Source organism: Stegodyphus dumicola, chromosome 7, assembly GCF_044657685.1.
Source record: "Stegodyphus dumicola isolate Sdum_Otavi_A_Nest chromosome 7, ASM4465768v1".
In the NCBI taxonomy this organism is placed as follows: domain Eukaryota; kingdom Metazoa; phylum Arthropoda; class Arachnida; order Araneae; family Eresidae; genus Stegodyphus; species Stegodyphus dumicola.
The window spans coordinates 54,009,446-54,033,436 of record NC_140774.1 but is presented as its reverse complement, the minus strand read 5'-3'; the positions used below and the strand labels follow the sequence as shown (position 1 = coordinate 54,033,436).

Genomic DNA, 23,991 nt, shown 5'->3' with positions numbered 1-23,991 from the left:
GTAAAATAAACGATGTATCTACATAGAATGTTTCGGTTTAAGATGTATGCCTAGCAGATACGTAGCTACAGAAAACAATTATTGATCATACAAATTTATGCTAAAATGATGGTTTCTTCAATAATGGTTTTATTTAGTGCCGAAGTGAAATTAAGAATCAGGACTCTCCGCATGTTTTATTATGTGTGCCGGGGGGAGGAGGTTAAATGCGCATGCGTGAAGCACAGACACATACGAAAAAGGGTGGTGGTTTTGAGTTTCAGATATTGAAAGTCCAGATTTTAGATCATTCCTTATATTTGACGTCCGGAACTCGGACTATATACCGTATTTTGTATCCTTTAGTAGTTAATATGCATATACTCTGTTTTTAATTTAAAATGCCAGTCATAGTACAAAAATTTACTGTACAGTAAAAAGCATAATAAAATATTTAATATGTGATTTTTATTTCTCTTTAGGTTTAGAATTGCTTTGATTACTACTTTACAATCTGAATGTATTTATATCTGATTATTTTGCCACAAATTCAATAGTACTTAATTTTATATATTAGAACAAAAAAGAAAAATGACACTGTTGAATTTAAAGAAAAGTATTTGGTAATTAAAAAAAAATCATTTGGGTGAATTAATTTAAATATCATAAGCTGCCAAAAAAAGATCACACAATGATAATGTAAAGCTGATATTGCTTGTTTTAAATTTTAGTTGGAATTCACAGTAATATACTATTTAGGGTATAGATCTAGGTAAATTTATGTAAATAAACACACAGCATGCTATTTTAAATGTTTTACTAAGCATTTTTTAGTTGAAGATTAGGAATATTTTTCACATTGGCAATATTCTGGAAGATTCTAGTGCATTTTTTATGTTGTGTTTGAGAAAAGTTTTGAAATTTCACATAGGAACAATTACTTTCACTCAAAATAAATTGCCACTATTGAATTAATTTTTAGATTAATGCATATGAATATATAAAGCATTTATAATAAATCACAAGTACTATGCCTTTTCTATTATTTCTATAGAAATGTTCTCTTCTATAAATATTAATAATTACTGATGCTCTTATTTTTTGCAGGTCTAATGAAAGATATATTAGTTCTTTAGGTCGTACTCTCACAAATTTTTCTAGATTGGTTCCAGATGGTCTTTTAGTATTTTTTCCTTCATATTCTGTCATGAAAACAAATATAGGTAAATGGGAAGAAAATGGGATTTGGCAAAATTTATCAGGCATGAAACCAGTTTTCATTGAACCACAAGGCAAAGATGCATTTCAAGAGAGTATAGAAGCATATTATAGTGCTATCAAAGAGCCTAATTCAAAAGGAGCTACTCTATTAGCTGTGTGTAGAGGAAAAGTAAGTTTGCTTACCATAATTTAGTGAGATATTTAAAATTATTTATTCCTTAATAATGTTTTTATCTTTCCCACCTTTTATATTATAGCATAAAAGATAAGATAAAGTGTTGTTAATTAATCAGAGGTTGCAGAACGTAAAGAATTACACCGGTGTGCAAAAATTAAGGACGAGACAGTTTTTTCAATATAACTTTGTACAAAAGCTTTCCAAATCAACACATTTAATACTATAAGATCCCCAATACGTAAGGACATGAGTAATGTAAGCAACACTTACTAAAAGAGAAATCAGAGGGATAAAAAGAAGCTTTATTGAAAAAGTAGCATGGAGCGCAATGCAACTGAAGGCGGGAAACATCCCTGTGATGGGTGTCCAGCAAGAAACATACGGTCTTTAATAGGGGATATGATCTCCCCTGACAGCTAGGCAGGTTTCACAGCGTCTGCCCATGCTGAGAATGAGGGTGTCAATGAGTTGTTGAGGCATTGCTGCCCATTCGTCTTGCAGCGCCAATCGAAGCTCCGGAATCGTTACTGGTGCTAAGGTACGAGCTGCCAAGCGTCTGCCTAGAAAATCTCATACATGCTCGATGGGATTGAGATCCGGAGATCGTGCCGGCCAATCCATACGTTCAATATCCTCACTCTCTAAGAGCTGTTCGGCAGCTACTGTGCGATGACATGGTGCATTGTCGTCCATGAAAAGGAACTGCGGACCCATAGCGCGTCTAAAAAGACGCACATATGGAAGAAGAATCTCGTTACAATAACGGGTCCCGTTGACTGAACCTGCGTCGAAGATGTGAAGGTCTGTACGACTACCAAGCATGATGCCTCCCCAAACAAGAACACCGTCACCTCCATACCTGTCCCTTTCAATGATGTTCGAGGTATAATTGCGGCTTCCCCGCTCTCTCCAGATGAGTATGCGATGAGAATCGCTACTCAGACTGAATCTGCTCTCATCTGTAAAGAGTACTCGTCCCCATTCATTGTCTCTCCAATTCCGGTGTTCCCGGCACCACAGAGAACACCTTCTCCGATGGGCAGGCATTAGAGGTACACACCGTACAGGGCATCGTGCAAACAGACCACCACCGTGCAGTCTTCTGGCCACTGTAAAATGCGATATCGGTCGTCCAGTCGCCTGTGTCGTGTGTCTAGCGATTTCTCCCACTGTCTGCCGCCTGTTTCTTCTGGCCTGTAAGGCAATATATCGGTCATCTGCGGGTGTGGTTCCTCGTGGATGACCACTACTAAACCCCCGGATAGCTGTTCCTGTAGTTTGAAATTGTCTCCAAAGTCGTGAAACGATGCTGTGAGCAATTCCGAACTCTGCAGCCACACTTGTCACATTGCGGCCTTCCTCCAACTTCCCAATGATTCGACCTCGGGTAAAAACATCCAGATGCCGTCTAACAGATTGATTATTCGCCATTTCTCGCTGAGGCAGCAACTCGGTGTGATTTTAACTGCTATACGGCGTGCAATCTCTTTGCCAGAAATACTGATCTTACACCGACAATATGCTTTATACTACTCAGACACTCCCCCATTACGTTTACCTGCATATCTGCGCATGTGCTACCGTACATCACTTTACTTAATATCATGATTGGTCTTTCTGTCCGCTCTGTCTCTTCGTTCAGCTGATATGCTAATTTTTCGACTTCGTCCTTAATTTTTGCACACCAGTGTCTGTCGTAGTTTCAAACTGTTGCATATGATAAATGAGTTGTTCAATAGCCTATTTTTTTTAACCATGGCAGTTTTTTTTTATTTATTTATTTTTTATTGTGCAACACATTTTTAAACTTTCTAGTGTAGAAAGTAATGCATGTGAGTGTTTTTCATGCATATATTTGAAATCTTGTGGTAAGAAACCCATTTAAGTCTAAAGATAAAGTATCATTCTCTTTTAATGGACTGCAGTAAATTTTACTCATTTAATTTTTTTTTAGGATACTTGAGAATTTTCTTGCCTTCAGAAAAAACTCAAATGGTATTTTAAGAAATTTATAAAGTAGAAAGCACATTTCATTAAGTTCTAAGCTACGTAGGAAAAAATATTATATACTAACTTAAAATTCATTAATTAGATACTGTCATTAGTTTTCTTTCAGTTTGTATTATTCATTTATGCAGGATATATTCTTGACAATTTGTATCGAACAGTCATTTTATGACAGAAATGTTGAAGCATCTTTGAAATTCTCTTGGATATAGTTTGTTCCTTTAATAAAATACTTTAGAAGTAAAGAATTTGTTTATTAATGACAGACATCATGAACATGAACCTCTTAAAGGTAACAAAATACCTTTAAATTAAGCACCATATTATATTATGAATTTTGAAGTATAATATGATAATTTTTTTTATTTCATTTTTTATAATCTTTTAAGAGTATATCTGATTATCCCTGTTTACTTCATAATATTTTTACATACATCCAGGTAAGTGAAGGTTTGGATTTTGCTGACAGAAATGCTCGTGCTGTAGTTATAACCGGCTTACCTTTTGCACCTTCAATGGACCCTCGAGTTAAAATGAAGATGCAATATTTGGATTCTCTAGCTAAAGAAAATAAGGTATATATTTTTGTAATTCGTGAAAGATTTGCCTTTTATTAGCATTCTTTTAAATTCTTAATATTTTTAATAATGTCAAGTAAATTTTGTATTCTATAGATAATTTTTTTTGAAGCAAGTGCTAATTTTTAATGATTGAAATATTTTAATTCTTTACTTTATGTATATGTAACAGGGATTACATGGCAATGACTGGTATGTACTACAAGCATCTAGAGCTGTCAATCAAGCTATTGGAAGAGTAATTAGGCATAAAGATGATTTTGGAGCCATACTTTTGTGTGATGATAGGTAATTACTTTAGCCTTGTTGCTGTTATGTATAAATATGTTAAACCATTCTAAAATGTTTTAAATTTTAATTATTTTTTTGTAGATTTAAGCAAGTACGCATACAGAATCAGCTGTCAAAATGGATCCATGGGCATGTACATGTTTTTGATTCATTTGGACCTCTCCTTAAGCAGTTGTCAAGCTTTTTCAAAACTTTAGACAAGGTAATTTTTCTTTCAACTTCCATATTCAATTTATAATTCTCTGTTGATGTTATAAATATCCTATAACATAGTATATTATAGTTAATCATTAGTTATAGGATATTATTTTTAATCTTCATTTTTGGTAAATGTATATTACAGGCTAAAAGTATTGATTTTTAATAGGTTGAAATTACTTATTTAATTGAACATAATTGGGCCAAATTATCTGAACAAAAATGGGCCCAGACAGCTTATAACATTAATTAACATTTTAATCAGATAAATAGACATCGATAGCATACACACAGGAGAGAAAGCGAAGCATAGCTTATACATATATGCATAGTGCAGATGTGAGAGATTGCATCATCACAGTGCACATCAAAATGGTGAACTAGGCATGCGTCAGGAGAAGCCAAATTCTATGCTAAACTGCAGGTATTGTAATCCAACACTAATCATTAATATAGGATATTAATTTTGAAGTTTTTTTTTAGTAAATGAGTATTACTGGCTGAAAGTATTGATTTTTAATAGGTTTGGTATAGCATGTAGTTGACAGACTAGTTTGGGCAAGCCAGCATTAACAGTTACTGTAAAAAAAGGTAAAACATAAGATGCATTAACAGCATCATCCCCAAAGGCCTGGCAAATTCAGTGACTTGGTTCTGCTGCTGACAGGCCCACTTTAAAATCATACAGCAAACTACTTCAAACGGGCGACCTTGACGTGTCCATTTAAATCAGTCACTGTGCGAGTTATGTTTGAAGTACCAATGCAGCGCACTTTTATGCTCCTGGTCAATGCCTGGACTCCTATCATAACCACTTTATCGACAGGTTTGGCAACTATTTTTATGTTGGGGTTCACTCTTCCAGTGTCATATCAGAAATGGCAAGAACTTTTTTGGTTGCCTTGTATTTAATCATAATACACAGATTTTTCTTATAGAACTTTGCTATAAATACTTAAGCAAGTGTATGGAACGTTCACATAAGATTTTTATGTAGACGCTATGAATGACAATAAAACAGTACTTTTGCATATCAAAAAGTAGGAAGATGCTATACTTACTTGCATTTGCTTGCGTTTTTAAGACTGAGCATGGAATGTAATTAATTAAAATGTAAAATTATAAATATTAAATAAAAATAAGTATAATGAATATATAAATATTACATTTATTTATTAAAATATTTTATTTTAATATTTGGTGCTTTCTGATTATCTGCTCAATCCTGAAAAGATGGTGGTGAACTAAGAATTATATAAAACAGTAAACCAGTTAACAAAATTAAAAAGAAAAATTTATAATAAAATACTTTTCCCCCCTTTATGTGTTGTTCTCTCCATTTACTCAGCAATCTATTTTAGCTTAAAATATCAGAGAATTGCAGAAACATGATATTGTAAATAACTTGTTACTATGCATATTATCGTTCTCACTGTGTGTACAGCAATCTGTTTTCTCTTAAAAAAAATTAGAATTTCACAAATTTGACATTGTGCATGCTTTGCATATATACAGCAATCTAATTTTGCTTAAAAAATGAGACAGCTGTATAAATTTTATTGCATAAAATTCAATCAATTATGAAGTACAAGTTCATGGACTGCAGATTCTAGTATTCTGTAACTGTTGGGCGAAACATCTGATTTCTGAAAAAATGCAAAGTTTTCTTTTTCATTAGTCGGCAAACTGCAGTCTCATTATGACCCTTGCAAGTAAAAAAAAAAAAAAAAAAATGTATTCAGTGTAAGAAAAACAAACAGTAATAACTGTTTAATTTGAAAGTTGAAAACCCTATCTGTTGTACATTCCCATTCACCTAGTTTGCCACAAAATTACATTTTTGATGATGTTCTGAGATTGCCTAATTTGGCAACATTGAGTTCTGGTGAATTCTTTTCAGGGTAGGGTAGATAATTAGAAAGCACTTAATATTGTAATAAAATATTTATTAAAATAGTTATAAATTTAGTCATTACTCATATTAAATAATAAATGGAAAATTGTAAAAGAAATTTATTGGTTTAAAATGATAATGTTTTTAACAAAATGATTTATTTATGTTAAGTTTCATCATTAATTCTTTCTAATACTGTATTATAAACTAACCGTATTAATGTAGTTGCAGCAATGCACGATTTTATTCTTGCAGCTGTTGTATATACTAATCATATAATAAATGTAGTACTACATTACTAGTAATGTTGTTTTTGTATTATATTAAATTCTCAAAGGTATGAAAACTGACTTGCAATCAATAATACATCTTATGAATTGCGAAATGTTTTTATGTCTCTTAGTTTTAAATTCGTAATTGCTATGATCACTGTTTTGACTCGAGGTATGCAGTGCATTTTCAGTGTCCGAATTCTCGTTGCATCTTCAAGATAGTGGAGTAAATTAAGGTTTATATTATTTATATTATGTCCATCCTAAAATCCAATAATTTCTTATTGGAAATTCTTTGTTTTTGGTTTTATTATGATGTAATATATAAACTCCTATTTTGCAGTTATGATGACTTTTGTATCTTCAAGTTTTCTAATTTTTATCCTTTTAATTTGGCATTAGTTCTGAAAAGAGATTAAAACATGTTTGTGTTTTCATAATATTGCTTCCATATTTCATTTCTTTAAAAATATTGTTTCTTAGCTTAATAGGGCCTAGTAGTGATCAAGAGACTAAAGTTGTGAAATACCTGATGGTTGTGTTCTGAATTCAGTTCCTAGCATCAAAATAGGTTGACTGTTTTTATCATTTTAGTAGTTACTTTCTTGTTATATACACAGTTTTTATAGAATTACTGCAAAATTATTATGCTACTGTCTTTTGTCTGTGCTGTTTATTGTCTGTTATTACTGTAGGATTCATTACTTCCTATCAAAAAGTCGTTTATAAAATCCCTTTCCAGGTCGATAAATCTATAATGCTTTGGCATCATTAATTAAATCATCACTAATACTTAAAACAATTGAAGTCTTCATTTTTCTATAAATATTTTAATAATTCATGTTTGAGCTCAGTTTGGTTTTTAAATCATGTTTTTGCCTTTAATAATTTTTTTATAGGAGCCTTTAAAGTCAAAATTTGATACAAAGATGGGAGGATTTCAATTAGGCTCAACAATAGTTAACACAGGACATTTAAATATGAAGGATGCAAGTCAACAGAATCAAAAGACTGAAAACTGTGAAAGGTAGTTTCTTATGAACTGTTTAATTTTTCAGTGTTATATTTAACTTGCTTTTTTAGTGTTTGGAAAATTTATTTCTTACTTCCAGGTTAGTTTTATGTATAGTTTTAAATAAATTAGAGATTGTAAGGTATTAAAATTAGTTGATAAAATGGACAATATTCCTATTTTGACTCATCGTATGTGAAATTTTTGTATTTTATTGAATTTTGCGTGAATATAATGTTTTTGAAAACTTCAACGATAAATGGAATTTTCATTAAGAGTTTTTAAGATGAATTTCATTAGCTTAAGTGATAAAATGTACGGCTACTAAATTCAAACTGGAGAGTGTTTAAGTTATGTCTGACTGTTTAAAAATATTCTGAAATGTTAAGGATACATAGAGAAAACTGAAGTACTGTTTTAAAAAAAGTGATATTAGGCACACATTTTAATAAAAAGAAGTGTTATAAACTTTTTTATCCACTTTAACTGCTCTAAAATACATTTTTGCTTTTTTCTCATTTGTGTCCATGGAATTTAAGCCACCAAAATTTATCAGTAACAACCCCATATTGAAATATTCAGATGAAAATGTTTTAAGTTTCGGTTGCTTTTTTTTATTTGCCTGTTTGTTTGGTTGGCCTTGATTTTGTTCAAACCTTTTTTCCCCCCTTTCCGGTTTATGCCCCCCCTTTTTTTTAAGAATTCTGTTCTGGATTCTGAGTTAACAGTTTCAATTGCATTGTTTAATAGTTTTAAATTATTTTCTTTGCATAAATATTATTTAATTATTATCTTTTATATTAAAGATAGTTCTTTATAATATATATAATATATATATATATACATAGAAGTACTGTATGACAAATACACAGTGACTTTTTTTATTCTAATTCCTAATACTCAAAGTAACTTTTTTTTTCTGTACGTTAAAATACTTCTATATTTTTTTTAGAGTCTTTGCAGAAAATATCTTTGAGAGTTATAAGATTAATGATAGAGGTATGTGAATATTTTTAAAATGCTTGTCTTGTTATAGTTCTAGTAATTAAAATTTTGATTTTCTTTCATTGTATTGTATATCTGAATATATAACATGATGAAATAGTATCAGATTCATGGCTGTGAACATTGCAGAACATATCTAACATTAATTTCCATACTGACTATATATACTTATATGACATAAACATGAAGAGGATTAGGTTAATGTTGTGTAAGGTTTCTGTATTATTATATTATTTTAATTCATGTATTTGTTTGTATAAGTTTTTGGGTGCTTTTTTTTATCATTATTATTATTATTCTTTCTGCTATTCCAAATAGTGCTGTGTTTAACCCTTTGTGGCTCAGTGTACCACTACATGGAACACCCAACTTGAATTGCTTCTGAAACCGTTAAATTCAACCATAAATGGATCAAAATGCCTTTATAATATACTTCGAACTTCTCTTTTTAAATATTAGATGGCAGCATATCACAAGGAGACCGAGAAGTTTCATTTATCATGTGTTATTAAAATCCACTTTTTTTCTAGTAAATTTCTTTTTTTTTTTTTTTTTTTTTTTTGTGATACAAAAAAATTTCCGTATAATTTTGATGGTTGTACTCTATATTATTTGTTATATATTTTTTTACATTTTTCATACAAAAAGCATGTGCAGAATCATTGAATAAAACGGGGTGTTCCATTAGTGGGAACACTGCGCTGTTAGCGATTTCATGCTGTTACACATCAGAACATCTGTCTTAGGAGAAAGCATCTGTTGTATATGTTTTCTATTTCCGTTGTTTTGGAGGGGAATGAATTCAAACAAAGCACTTTGAGGGGTGAGGTGTGATTTGTGCTATGAAAGCCCTAATATGGGTATGTTGAAATTTTTGTGAGTATTTTTCGGTTGGGAATTTTATCAGTAGTTTGAGTCATCTTTATTTAGGGGAGATTGCGCGAATTTTTTTGCTGTCGCTTTTTAGTCTCATTCCCGTTTATTTACAATAAATGTGTAGATATTTTTTGTGTATGTATATCTTATAGCTTATTTTTCTTTATTGTTAATATTAATTGCAGTTAATTTTTTATTATTAATTTTCCATAAATGGCACAGAAAGGTCTAACTCTTTCCGAAGCGCTAAAAGTGCTTCATGAATTACCCTCTGATTCCGAATCAGAGCATGAAGATAGAGCGATACTGAGATATACGTTCCTGAAACACTTTTGTAATCCGATGATGATATGTCGGATGAAACTCATTTATTTGATGAGAAAGTTGACAATCCATCTCACCCAAGCCCCTCTACACAGCCTAAAGTTTTTACTTGGAATTCTAAACACATTGTTGCACGGAACAGAAGCCGCACAAAGCAAGTTTTGTGTTCAAAATCTGCACAGTTGGTCTGCGCTTCTATCAAAAAGATGCGACATGATTTGAAAATTTCACGAAGCTATAAAATCGAAAATTTTGTAAATATTTTTGTATATAAGACTTGTGTACATACATATATTTATCTCATTTATCCATATATATTCAAGAAAGTAGTGTATATGCAGAAAACCACATATAAAGCTATAATACAGTGTTTTTCATTATTATACATAAGCTTCTGCTCATTTCCGTGCTTCACTGCAATGCTCGCTTAGTCGCACTTTTAAGAGCTCTGGTGGCGCAGTGTGCCACATCATGGAACACTCACAGAATTGAAATGGTAAGTGCAATTTTTACAAAATTTTACCTGTATACTCTTTTAGGCCTAGATAGACTGCATACAAATTTTCTTGTTGAAATACCAACTTTAAAGTATAGTGCACCACAAAGGGTTAATGTTATAAAAATTTCACTTGTCTTTATAAAGTAACATAAGGTAATTTACATAAGTTTGTTTCTTTTAGGACTTTCCGTAAAAGCAGAAAATAATTCTAGCAGCATATTTGATATGATGGAAAATAACAGTCAAGTAACATCATGTGCTCAGATGAGTAAATCTGTTGTGAAATGTGGTTCCTCTGTAACATCTATTGATGCCTCTCAAACATCTATTGATCCTGTAAGTAATCTTCAAATAATAAATTAATTGTTTGTATCTTTTTTTTTTCCAAACCGTAATTAATGTAAACTTGACAAAATTTAGTTACAATAGATACATTTGCTTTTTATATAATTTGAATGAGAATAAGAGCACATTCACAGAGGATGTTTTAAGGGAAATTTACTTATTTTTATGTTGTACATAATGAAAATATGAAAACATCATTCTCATTCAGACTTTCCAAACCTTGGATGAAATAACTACCATTATTTCTAACCTGCATAGTAAATATTGTGTAAGCCTTGAGTCCTTTGGCTGCTTTATACAGCATGTGTATAAAAATCCTAATACAGCCTTTATTTTCATTATGATTGGTCATAAACATGTAAAAACAAGTTTTTAAATTATGCAAATATTCATGTCATGTATTTTTAAATTTAAAAAATGTATTTGTAAGAATTATGAAATCTTACTTTTTACATGGCCTTCTAGTTCATATAGTTAAATTTTGTAAAAGCGTATGCTCATTGTAAACAATAAAACAAAAAGTTCAACTCCCATGCAACAAAAATTGGCAAAGATTTTTAATATAATTTTTTTTTGGGGGGGGGGGTAAAAATTTTTTATTGCCAGAAAGCTTTTTTTTTTTTTTTTTTTTTTCTTTCTTTCTTTCTTTCCTTGAAAGGCTACTTAAAAAATAAATTAGAATAATTCAAGGCTGATATTTTTCCCTCTTTAATGTCAGTTAGTAATATTTTTTTGTGATTTACTAATGTCTAATTTTCTTTATGCTGAAAATATTTTAACATAAATAGGTTATAAGTTTCTCAGATAAATTTTTAATACCTTGAGGTGCAGTTTATTTTCAGCTTATTCCAAATTTATATTTATAAAATACAGATTTTGTAGTAATTATGAATGATTTATTTCATAGGTTGCATCAACTAGTAGAGCAAAATCTAAAGATGCAAAAAGAAGAAAAATTTCAATTTCATTTCGTCAAGCACATCAGCCTGATAGTGAAAAATCTACTACTGAAATGTGGAAAACATTTCTTATTGAGGTATTTTGTTTTTATTTTTTTAAGACATAAATTTTGTTACCTTCCTTTTTTTTTCTATTTATTCTCTCTCTCTATATATATATTATGATGGATGGATTCAGGAATGGCCAAACTGCGGCTCGCGAGCCTGATATGGCTCTTGCAGGCAATTTGTGCGGCTCGTGCATATAAAATATATGTATGAAATATGGTAAACTAAAACTATTCAGTGTCCTAAAAGAAGTAACTAATTAGTTTAGACACTTTTTACAAAGTTATCAGGGATTTCTGTCTATTTAAAACCTCCTCCACTAATTCTATAATGATGTAAATATGAACTTGGGGCTTTTAGAAAATCTAGATGCGGCTCTCGAACATTCCTGAATTCAAACATACGGCTCTTACTGACATGAAGTTTGGTCAACCCTAATATACAGGGTGATTATAATTAAAGTTTAAGTTTCAAAACGCTATAAAAAAAGAACCACTGATGAAAATGATGTGAAATTTGAAAGGAATGTTATTGAAGAAGGCGGAACAAGTATGGCAAAAGAAAAAATTTAGTTTCAAAAGTTAGCAACAGATGGCGCTGTAAGCGGCAGAATCACGACGAGAAACGAGAAATGTTTCGTAAAACAACGGCTAAGGTGGAAGTTACACATTAAAACGCATTGACAAATTAGAATTGTTGAATAATTTTATTTGCATGACTGTACATATCACATCGGAAGGGACAAATCGGTGGGTTTAAAGAGTTTTGCGGCGGCATACCGCATAAGAACCATTCATCAAAGAAGTTCGGAACTGTCGCAAAACATGTTCAATATGGTGTCCACCGTTGTGTGCAACAAGTTGAAAGCGACAAACAGCGTGTTCCACAAGGGATCGCAGTGTCCCCGGGGTGATGTTCAGAATGTTTTGCGAAATGCGTGCCTTTAATTCCGCTAAATTTGCAATTGGAGCATGGAACACAACATCCTTCAGATATCCCCACAGCCAGAAATCACACGGAGTAAGATCAGGCGATCGGGACGGCCAGGCTGTAGGGAAATGACGCCTCAGCAGCTGCTTCACGGGATATGCAATGTGCGGAGGAGCGCCATCTTGCATAAAAATGATTTCATTCACACATCCACGCTGTTGCAGAGCTGGAATCATGTGGTTGCGCAAAAGAGACGCATACCTCTCACCAGTGACGATTGCGGTAACAGGACCGGAAGCACCCGTCTGCTCGAAAAAATATGGTTGTATGATGACTAATGCCGTAAAGCCACACCATACCGTGACCTTTTCAGGATGAAGTGGTACGGGGTGCGTTGCCAGTGGATTTTCTGTTGCCCATATTCGACAATTCTGGGTATTCACGTATCCTGTCATATGGAAATGGGCTTATGGTCATATGGTCATATGGAAAGTGGATAATGAATGGCCGTGGAAAATTTCCAACGTCTCCCTAGCTGTCAGGTCAGAAGGAAGCAACTCCTGCACATGGCCAATTTTGTACGGATAGCATTGCAGGATGTTTCGTACCTGTCGTTTCGAATTTTTTGCATCATTTTCTTTAGACCTACGACACTCATTGGACCAACGCCTTCTTTTATACCCTTCAGTGTCCTGAATTTTTGCAGAGCTACTCTTGCACAATCATCATTCTTGTAATACAGCTTTACCAGCAGAGCGCGGTCCTGCAGTGAAACACCCATGGCGAATGCCTGAGTCGCGAAATGAGGAACAGCCTGGTACCTGGCAGCTTTATAACACTGAAATTTAACTAACATTTTAATTTACGTCTTCTTCCGCTTGCAGCGCCATCTGTTGCTAACTTTTGAAACTAAATTTTTTCTTCTGCCATACGCTTTCCGCCTTCTTCAATAACATTCCTTTCAAATTTGACGTCATTTTCATAAGTGGTTCTTTTTTTATAGCGTTTTGAAACTTAAACTTTAATTATAATCACCCTGTATATCTTATATACATATATAGTTTTATATTTTATTTTTAGATTAAAACCTTATTAGGTGCAACAGAAAATTATGGAAAGTTTTGTTCTGCTATAAAAGAATTTAAAGCCAATAAAAATGTTGAAAATTTTGCAACTAATATGAAGATGATATTTTCTGGAATTCCTGATAAAAACAAGTATTTACAAAGTAAGCATTTAATTTTAAATTCCAGTTCTTTCAAATTTTTAATTGATTTTAGTTACTTCTGTATTAATGAAATAATGACCCACTTCAAAAATAGATTTTATGGTTTCCATTGATGTAATTTGATTTATTTGCATACAGTATAGGGATGTGACATTTATTAACTGTGTGACTAAATATAGTAAAAATTACACTTATTTTAATTTGAATAGTTGCAAATGTTGTTTTTTAAGTGATCTGTTTACATCATTTATAAAAGTATTTAAATATTTATGATAGATCTGTTGTGTCTTTGCATTTGGCAATATCATTTGCATCTGTCTATTCCATTAACTTTTGTTTCAGAAATTGTAACAACATGTATGATTTTGTCTTTTCAATATTTATGTACAATGCAAATTTCTAGGTGTATTAACTTCTCACTTGTCTATGTAAGAAGGTATATGTAGGTTATTGAAATCATTAGATAGGTTTTAAGTGATTTAGTTTGCAGGATATAGATTCAAGACCAAAAGATCTTTTCATCATTGCCTAGTCTTATAGTTTCTTGTTATTTCTTGTTTTAAATTCAATGTTACTTTCAAGTCTTTCTGTTTTCAGTGATTACTGATTGTATCAGACTTTTTGGAGACTTTTTATCAACATCTTCTCAAGTACCAATATATTTAACAAGTGTTATAATGAATCTTTAAGGGTGCTTACTGTATCTTTATATTGCATTTCTCTTTTCTGTCTTCACGGAAGGAGAAAAGAATAGCCTTAGCTGGGATTTTGAAGAGTAGAAAGATCTGTCTTGAAATGCATATAGAAAGAAAATTTATCTGAAATTTCAGGAAATTGCCATACTTGTGAAAAAAATCGGTATTAAATATTCCTATCCTAAAATAGCTAGGGGAATATGCTGATAAAAAATAGCAATTATTATGACACCTATCAAATCAAAAAGAAATATTTATTGCAACATGGTTGCAATTTATGTTTCTTTTCATCCAATTTTCCACTTTACCAGAGCATGTTAGTTTTATTCTCATTTGTTTTCATATTCCAAAAGTATTTTTTCTTTGTACATATACTTTTTGTGTGTGTGTGAAAATTACACCATGCTGCTACTACTGCATAATAAGCTTCGTACTTGAATATCAGATATTTTTCATTTTGCTGCACAATTTTTTACTTCCTTGTATGAAGTAAAGAAAGTATTGTAATCGCAAAAACTTTTGGGGACCATAGTTCAATGAAAATATCCATTTCAACCACTCTCAGAACCATTTGAACGATGTTTTTACGTCATAACAGTATGTATGGACAGAATAAAGGATTGTTTTTGCCAAAAACGATTATAAAATGCAGAGTTGCCAACTCTCCCGATTTTCAACCACTCTCCCACGATTTTTATGGAACTTGGCTTAATACTTCATTATATATATATAAAAAAAAAAAAAAAAAAAAAAAAAAGTGATTTTGGACGTCTGAAAGCAATTGAATTCTATCTAGATTATATCTAAAACGAAACCTTGCTAATCAGATGAGAATTTCTGCTTTGTCAGTGAGAGCATACGTATCCAGAAACGTCGTTTTCCAATGGGCATTGAGCTCCACTGTGTGTCATCTGCCATATATCGGCCAATGAGCACAAAGCAAGCTCAAAGCTGTTAGTTGTATGTTCTTTAGTTATTTCGTTCATCTTGTCCTGAGTTGTGTGAGTACACATGCCTCGGGAAATAGTTTTAGAAATTATCATCTTTTGTTACATCTGTGAGAAAGGTGAAATACTCGTGTACGTTTCGAAAATCATACACAGTTGACTTTCGTTCCATTATTTCCTCAAGGAAATGTAATAAATTTGTGATGTGTACCGTCTGTCGTTGTGATTTTTCGATTTCGCATGGTGGAAGGGCGGATGTTCTCAAACATGTGTGTACACAAAAACACAAAGACAACATGAGTTGTTTTGAAAAAAAAAAATGAAAAATTAAATTTTTCTTCGGAAACAAAGGACCGAAAAGTTATTATTGCAGAATGTCTGTTCTCTGCCTTTTTACTGGAGCACAACCTGCCACTGAATGCATCGGATCACACTGCAGCTTTATTTAGAAAAATGTTTTCCGATAGTGAAATCACTAAAAAATACTCAAGTGCAAGGACCAAAACAGGTGCAATTGTTAAAGAAATGGGTTTGAAAAATAAATCTTTAGTTATTGATTGCATTAAAATGGCTCCGTCCTGCCTCTTTACGAATGGAAGCAATAATACCGATTCAGAACTGTATCCAATTGTTGTTTCTTTTTTTAATCCAGAGTCTTCAGAAATTGAGTGAAGTTTACTTTCTGTCCCCTCTTTAGAGGACATTCAACAGGCTTCAATATAACACAGCTAATTATTAAAACTTTGAAAGAAAATGCAGTCCCTCTGGATAATTTGCTTAGCACTTGGTGCCGATAATGCACCAGTAATAATAGGCTTGAAGACTGTTGCAGGCATCATAAGAAAGGAAAATTCAGATTTGCAGATTATGAGGTGCACCTGTCACCTTTTAAATTTAGCAGCTGAAAAAAGGGCAGCTTCTTTACCAATAAATGTGAATAAACACATTGTTGATATTTATTATTATCTTGAAAGGAGTTCTGAAAGGGAGGGAAAATTGAAACAGTTCCAACAGCTGCATAACTAATATTAGTGATGATGCATTAGAAAAACTTTTATTAGCGAAAGCAGGCCTATGTGTCAATTGCTATGAACAAAATTGTGAAGTTTCTTTCTTAACAAAAGCAAAATCTGCCACTGTTCATAACATTTGTACAAAAACTGATTAAAGTGTTTCCCCCCCCCTCAAACGATGCAAGTATTAAAAATGTTTTTTAGGTGTAAGGTACTTTTGTGTTGCTTGCATTTAAGAATTAGTAACTATTTAAAGTTAATTTGTTATTAAAAACTATATTTTTATCATTTAAAAAGTCTTTTTAACATTGTGAGAAATCTCCTGATTTCTTAAAAAAGTCTTCTGATTTTTGGGTGTCATAAGTTGGCAAGTATGAAAATGAGTTCAGAAGACATTTTTTCCTTCTCGCATAACTCAAGAATGAGTAACTGTATAATATTGAAATTTTGTATGTGAGACTGCTGTAACATGTCGTTATGAGCCTCCCTTTTCTGTTACAATCGGCTGTGCCAATCATGTATATATATAGTAAGGAATATTTACTTAAATTTTATAATTTCACTTACATTTAAAATTCTTTGGATAAAGTTCTCTTTGTTTAAAGGTAAAATTTTAATTTTAATTTTTCACTAATGTATTTTATTATTTCACTTTCATTTTCAATTCTTGGATAGCATTATCTTTGTTTGAAGGTAAAATTTTGTTTAGAATTTACTTTTTTTCCCCTTGCTTTGGGGAGGGGCCAGAATTTTCAGGTGAGCTATTATAATTTAAATGCATTGGAATGGTTCATTGTAATAAAAATATATTGGAATGGTTCATAGGCTAATTCAGGATACAGAAAAGCAAGGATTTTTTATGGAAGAGTGATTTCAATTGATTTTAATGTTCCTTCTCCTGACAAAGTGGCACTAAAGTTACTAAAATTCCTTTTTATATATATTCTTTAAATTTCATTGATTTTTTTTAAATTAAGGTATTACTTGTTTGAAGTATTTTAGTTTTAAAACTTAATAATTCTTTATTACATTTATAGGATTTTAAGAAATTTATTACGTATGAATTTCAATTTTTGGTCTTTATGAAAAATTGGTTCTAAATTTCTTACTTTATGTCTTTACTGATAAATTTTCAGCAGTTTAATGTGCAAAAATACTAGGCATAATTATATTGTTTTTAAAAAAATTGTTTTGTAATTATATATATATATTCCCACTTTATTACCTGGCTTGGTGAGCTGAGTTTTCATTTTCTTATATGTTGGTAAATTGTGCATTTTTTGCTTTAAAATGATTGAAGTATGTGGTTTTTATGTTCCAGTTAAGGTTTCTATGCCTTTAGTTAATCTGTATGCAATAGTTATAGAATTATCAACAATTTAAAAGTTGCAAGTTAAGCCTAACGAAGCATTATTTTTTTACATTTGAAACTCAGTAGAATAGTGAATTAAATCAGTTCCTGAACCTTCCATGTCGTTTTGCTGAGTGGGAGCAAAACTAAATTTTCATCTTGTGCACCGAAAAATCTGCCTTCATGCCTGCTGGCCAAATTGCTTTTGCTTTTTTTTTTTTGGGGGGGGGGCTTGGAAACTCTTTTTGCTTGGAAAAATTTTAATTGTAAAAATTTTCTTTTGATGTTTTAGCTGTATTTGGTGTTTTGTGTTTTTCTGTATTTTAGTATTTTTAATAAAAATGTGTTGACATTTTATGTGTTTTTGCTTTGCCACAAAGTGAGAACTGAATTAATTGACTAAGAAATATATCTGTAATGAAATTTAAGGAAATAAGTTTAAATGAAATGCATTAAAAATTTATATGATTTAACAGGGTTTGTAGTGGTCCTTACAAGTGCTTATAAGTCCTTATATTTGAAGATAAAAAATAAAAGCCTTTATAGGTGCCTACTTTTTTTCTGAAGCACTTATTTTTTTGTTTTTAGTGCTTATTTTTTGCTTTTAGTGCTTTTTTCTTTTTAACGAATGCACATTTTTTCCGTGTACCAAAGTCGAAACTAAATTAAAAAACTTTTCTTCCTTATATGGATCGTCAGATGGTGAATCATACTCCCAGAAATCGCTTTTCACCCTTTTCTCTGCATTATTATTAACATAACTGCATTATTATTAACATTAGTATCAAATTAACATAACTTGGTGTGCACGTCGTTCTATTGGTCAAAGAATTGCGAAAGCGGTAGAAATTCCGGTAGATTCCGTATTCTTTTGCTCTTACCCAATACTACACACGTTTGAATTTCTATCAAGATTTTAATAATTTACATTCTTGTTCCATGTGGTCAGTTCATATTCGCATTTATTATGATCAGTATGCTTATATTTTTTGCATTCTGTTTGCCAAACGAGCCCCTAATGTTGAAGACCTTGATTTAAACTCGGCTTAGTTTTACAGTTTTGCAGTCATATTGTAGATCAAAAGAACAGAGAATTGTGCCATTTTAAAATCGACATATTTCATAATTCTGATTCTTCGACAGAGTTTATAATTTTGCAGAATAATAATCTCATAATGCGCAGTAAATTAATTTTAATATTAATTTTTCTATAAAATAATTTTCTCCACTGATACATTTAACCATCTGAGAATTTCTTACCAGAAATCATCAGTTTTAATTTATACATTATAGCACCCATAGGCTTTATTATAAGCTTTATTATACACGTATGCTTATATTATAAGCATATGTATAAATATTTATAATATATTTACAGTAATTGCTGAAGTATAAACTTCAAAAATGGGTGTGTTTTAACACAGATTAGTTTTCTAAGGAATAATATTCAGAATGGCATAAATAAAGTGAAAGTAATCAAATAGTCAAAATAGTTTTTTTTTTTTTTTTTGGCCAATGCATTAAACAGTACGCAAGTTGGGTGTTCTCCCTTTTTTCCACAAAATCTCGAATATTGAAATCGTTACAGTTAGCAGCAAAGCAAGCAACAGCTTTTTTTTTTTTTTTTTTTTTTTTTTTGGTCACTTTTCAACCTGGATTGAATAGGACTAAAAGTTCTGCGGTCTGCCAATCCAAGCAAAGAATGATTCTATTCTGGAAATTTAATGCAGTCTGTTCAAAATTAGAATTTAAAAACACCTCATATTGGTAAATCTCTTTATTAATCAATATGAGTGTAGTATGGATATTGTGTGGAGCACGATGTGTCCTGCTCAATGATAAATATGCCACATGGGCGCATGACGGTCCGAATACCGGCAGCTGTTGATTCCGATTGCGTAATATCACGTGCGGAAGAATTAAAGCTCGTGTATTGCGCAATAATGGTTGCCATATTTCGCAAAGATAAAAGAGTTTTACTGTGCGGTTTACTAAGCGGATTATTTTCAGTTCCATTGGACTATTTTTTATATAATTCACATATCAAAATGTGAAAAGCATTATTTAGCTGAAAAATCTAAAAAACGGCTACAATCTACCCCCTTTCCTCTTTTACCAGTTATTCTCGACTATCCAGAATTTTCAGATATTCGGCAATTTCTGAGTATGCCAGTTAGTTAAGCTTTTACTTTTAAGGAATGACTGCATGAAGCAATTTCCCGCCTTCTAATTTCAGAAAAGTTTCTTTTTTTACTTATTTTTACTTAAATTACTTTGCTTGCAATATCTGTTAAGGGAAAACTGTTATAGAATGAAAATTTAGAAAATGTTCAGAATTTTGATTTAAGTTAAATTATTTAAATATTAATAGGAGTGGAAAAATAAATTGTATTTATTTTTAGGTGCCAAGGTAATATAATAAATATGGCTTATTATTATTTATTTTCTCTATTTTGAACTGAAATTCCATCATTAAATCTTGTAATATAATTTAGTTCTGGATAGTTTTTTTTCGCTCTCATTGTAAACTAGTTCTGTAAATTGAACTGTTATTTAAAATTTAAAAAAAAAAAAAAAAAAAAATGTAATTGTTTTCCATGGTTGAGTAATTCTCATTCTCTCGTAATAAATACTGAATTTCTCATATTTTAAATTACAAGTCTAATTTTTCTTTTAAGGTTATGCAGTTATGTATAATGTAATTAGACAGGTGCTTATTTTTTTTCTTAAAATGTGCTTGAAACGTGCTTATAGGTGCTTATTTTTGTAACTAAAATGTGGCTACGAACCCTGTTTAATAGGCCGTACAAGGAAGTCGTGGTGTCCACATCATTTTTTTTTTAATGATATCTTGAGGGTTACAAAATACTGGTTTGATGTCCTTGATTCAGCACACAGTTTAGTGATAAGTAACGGAGAAAATATAAGTCTATAATTAAGTAATCTCATTTTTAATACAGTAGTAGTTTCTAATAGCTCATTCTGGGTTTGTTTCCTAGTAACTGAAATAAACCGCTGATTAATTATACAACTTCTTATCTTTTTTTCTTCTGCAAGCATGTACTTTTATGGCTGAAATTTTTGCATACTTAATCTGATAATACTTAAATATTCATTTGTTTTATAATTTCTTTTAAGTAATTCATAATTAGAATTATAAGAAAATGTAGTGAGCAGCTTTATTTGTCTATATAAATCGCATAATTTGCTTTTATCTTTCTTGTCCATTTAGCTGCATCATTGTTAGTTGGAAGTCAAAACAGAGAATTATTTTTAGCTGTATGTTCCTAAAAATAGGTAGGATTTCATTTTTTCCATATCAAACATTTTTTAATCAATATTTCATGTTTGTTGCCATTATAATGGGTAATGTCAAATACATGAATTTCACTATTATCTGTTTGATCTTTCATCAGCTGTAATTTATAAAAAAACATGATTTCTTTATTTTGGCACAAACCTTATCTGAACTGAGATAAAAATGTAAGAAGGTTGTGCTTTTAGAGTCAACCTTCTTTATAATTTTTTAGCAGGTCAGGAGTGTAAATTGCAAACAGTAGTGTAATTCAGCACTGTCAAATATAAACAATTTTCCTAATGTTCATTATTTAGCTATGAAGTATTATAGAATTTTATTTATTTATTTACTAAAAGTAATAGATACCATTGTATTCACAAATTTTATAAAATAAAGTCCACTAATTTAATATTTTACAGAATCACAGTTTAAGTTAATTTGGCACTTTTATTTTGTGAGAGTGTAAAAGTTTATATTTTTCAAAAATATTTTATTGCATGAATGGTAACTTTTAAATCAAAGAAATATTTTAATATGCACATGCTGTTCTTTTCCAGAAGGTTTCATAATATCAATTAAAAGTAAAGAAAATCGCCGGATCTATTTTTGACTGAAATTTAAATAAATAAATAAATAAATAAATATTATTATGCATTTAAATATCGTTATTTCTTCTCTTATTTTTAGTTGCCTTTGCTATAGCCTGTCAGTGATTATAAATGTTCACGGGGGGGGGGGGTGAGAAAGGAAAATGCTTGATTTTTCTGTCAAAAAAGTGTTCATTTGAATGGCATTGTAGTTTGAAGTTTCTGCTACATTCCTTCCTAAATATGAATTACTTATTTATATTTATAGATAACTGTATTAATTAATAAAAAGTAAAATTTTCATTAATTTTAATTTAATTAATTAATTCATTAATTTCATTAATGAATTCATTAATTTCTAAATGTTTCTTTCCATTCAAAATTATTTCGTTATTTTTAAAATTATGTAAATATTGATTTTCGAGTTTTGCAAAATATACTGTAGCTATGGCTCTGAACTCTGGCCACTTCTGCTATATATCATAACAGCCACGATTATAGGAATGTCATCATATTTCACTATTGGGGCTTTGTGTGGTGCATTTGATCCTAAATTCAAATTTGTGTGGTGCATTGGTGTTCATTGTCATAGACTTAATTTGTCACTTGAATACTTAGAATTCAAAAATATAATTTTTCTAGATTGGTCAGTTCACTCAGCAGACTTAAGCCCCGTCAAGAGTGCGTGACTGTTGGATTGCAATATGGAACCTCCTATCACTGACTGTTGCACAATTCTGAATAGTGCTTATTCAAAAGCAGAATTCCTTACTCTGGCAAATTTTAGGCTTTCTTATTAATAGTAGTTGGATCTGCTGTATAAGCATATGCTTAAGAATATAAGAATCTGCTATGTAGCAATTCAAGCAGCAACACACCAATTTAAACACAATCATGACTGCTGTTTGTGTCATTGATAATATATTAATTGTTATGCTGCGATGAAAAATTTTTAACTAAGTTCACATTCCATTTCGTTTTTTGGGAGGGGGTTGTTGTTGCTTTCATAGTGACGATAGTATCGTCTGAAAAGAATTTTAAAAATCATAATGAGCTTAAATTATGTATTCTAAAATTATAATTTCTAGATTGCTTAACAAATTTGATTATTACATGTTTTGCCCATCCGGTTATCTGCTCTAATCTGAAAAACAAGCAGTACAGTTAATCATGAAATGTTTTAAAGTGTTTGTTCATCAAATATAATTTATTATTCCATGGTATTTAAATCAATACCTTTCTAATATTTGTATATTATTTATGTTTATGTATTTATTTATGTAATATATATTATTTATGTTTTAGGTGTAACTAATTATTCATATTAATGGAACAAAATAGTTGAAATCATCTATTCAATTTTGATGAAGTTATTCCAATACCAAGTCATTATTTTTAAGTGAATATCTCTGTAAAAGGGCTTCCAAAAACTATAATCTGTCTCATTTGTGATACATTGTACATATTTTATTTTTCATGAAATATGGCTGGTCCATGTTTAAATATATGTATATACCCAATAAATATGCTTTTTATAATGCAGTTCGAATAAATTTTATGTACAGGATTTTTTTTTTTTTTTTTTTTTATTTAATGCATTCACATTAGTCTGTAAATAAAATAAAAAATTCTGAAAAAGTTTTTAGTTGTTGAATTAAATATTAAAGGGCTTTTGATAATAATAATAATGATACTTGAGAAATATATTTTTTGGTTTGTTTCCAGTTTCCCAGTGTTGCCAGAGTTTTCTTTCTAAGGAATAGTAAATTAATCAAGAATGTTGTGGCAATATGCTCTGCAAAGCATATTTTATTTTAGCTCAAATATTAGTCAATTTATTTTTAAATGAAAAAACATTTTATCAGAATTAATTATATACAGATCAAGCAAAATGGAATAATTCGATGTGAAAAATCTATCTGTCAGTAACACTAGGTAAGAAATTTGCATGGTACAGTGGAATATGATTACAGTAGATTCTTTTGAAACAGCTACTTTTGAAAATGAACTTTTTATAAGAACATAAATTTACATTAGCTCTATAAAATGGTTACCTCCACAGAAATTAAAAAATACCTGGAATCATGAGTCTTAAAAGGTATTCACTTTGCTTGTTCTATAATATATTTTATTTCATATGCTAAATTAATTTTAAAATGAAATAATTTTAGAACTGATACATTCAGTCTAAGAAAAACAGAGTTAAAACTTTAAAAATTAGACATGAATGTCTGTCATAATTGAAATAACTAAATA

At 30.7% G+C, this 23,991-nt stretch overlaps 1 protein-coding gene across 2 annotated transcripts in view; it reads left to right on the top strand.

Annotated features, from left to right (window-relative positions):
- Rtel1 (Regulator of telomere elongation helicase 1) overlaps window positions 1-23,277 on the top strand; it is a 60,106-nt gene extending 36,829 nt beyond the window's left edge. For both annotated transcript variants that reach the window (XM_085820215.1, XM_085820216.1), the window contains 11 exons: window positions 1,087-1,369; window positions 3,826-3,960; window positions 4,136-4,251; window positions 4,336-4,456; window positions 7,518-7,645; window positions 8,583-8,629; window positions 10,516-10,670; window positions 11,587-11,715; window positions 13,697-13,844; window positions 21,083-21,147; window positions 23,041-23,277. In XM_085820215.1, the coding sequence (XP_085676341.1) occupies window positions 1,087-1,369; window positions 3,826-3,960; window positions 4,136-4,251; window positions 4,336-4,456; window positions 7,518-7,645; window positions 8,583-8,629; window positions 10,516-10,670; window positions 11,587-11,715; window positions 13,697-13,844; window positions 21,083-21,141 (1,321 nt within the window). In that variant the 3' untranslated portion in view covers window positions 21,142-21,147; window positions 23,041-23,277. The remainder of the gene's footprint in view (window positions 1-1,086; window positions 1,370-3,825; window positions 3,961-4,135; window positions 4,252-4,335; window positions 4,457-7,517; window positions 7,646-8,582; window positions 8,630-10,515; window positions 10,671-11,586; window positions 11,716-13,696; window positions 13,845-21,082; window positions 21,148-23,040) is intronic.
- Window positions 23,278-23,991: the final 714 nt, after the last annotated feature.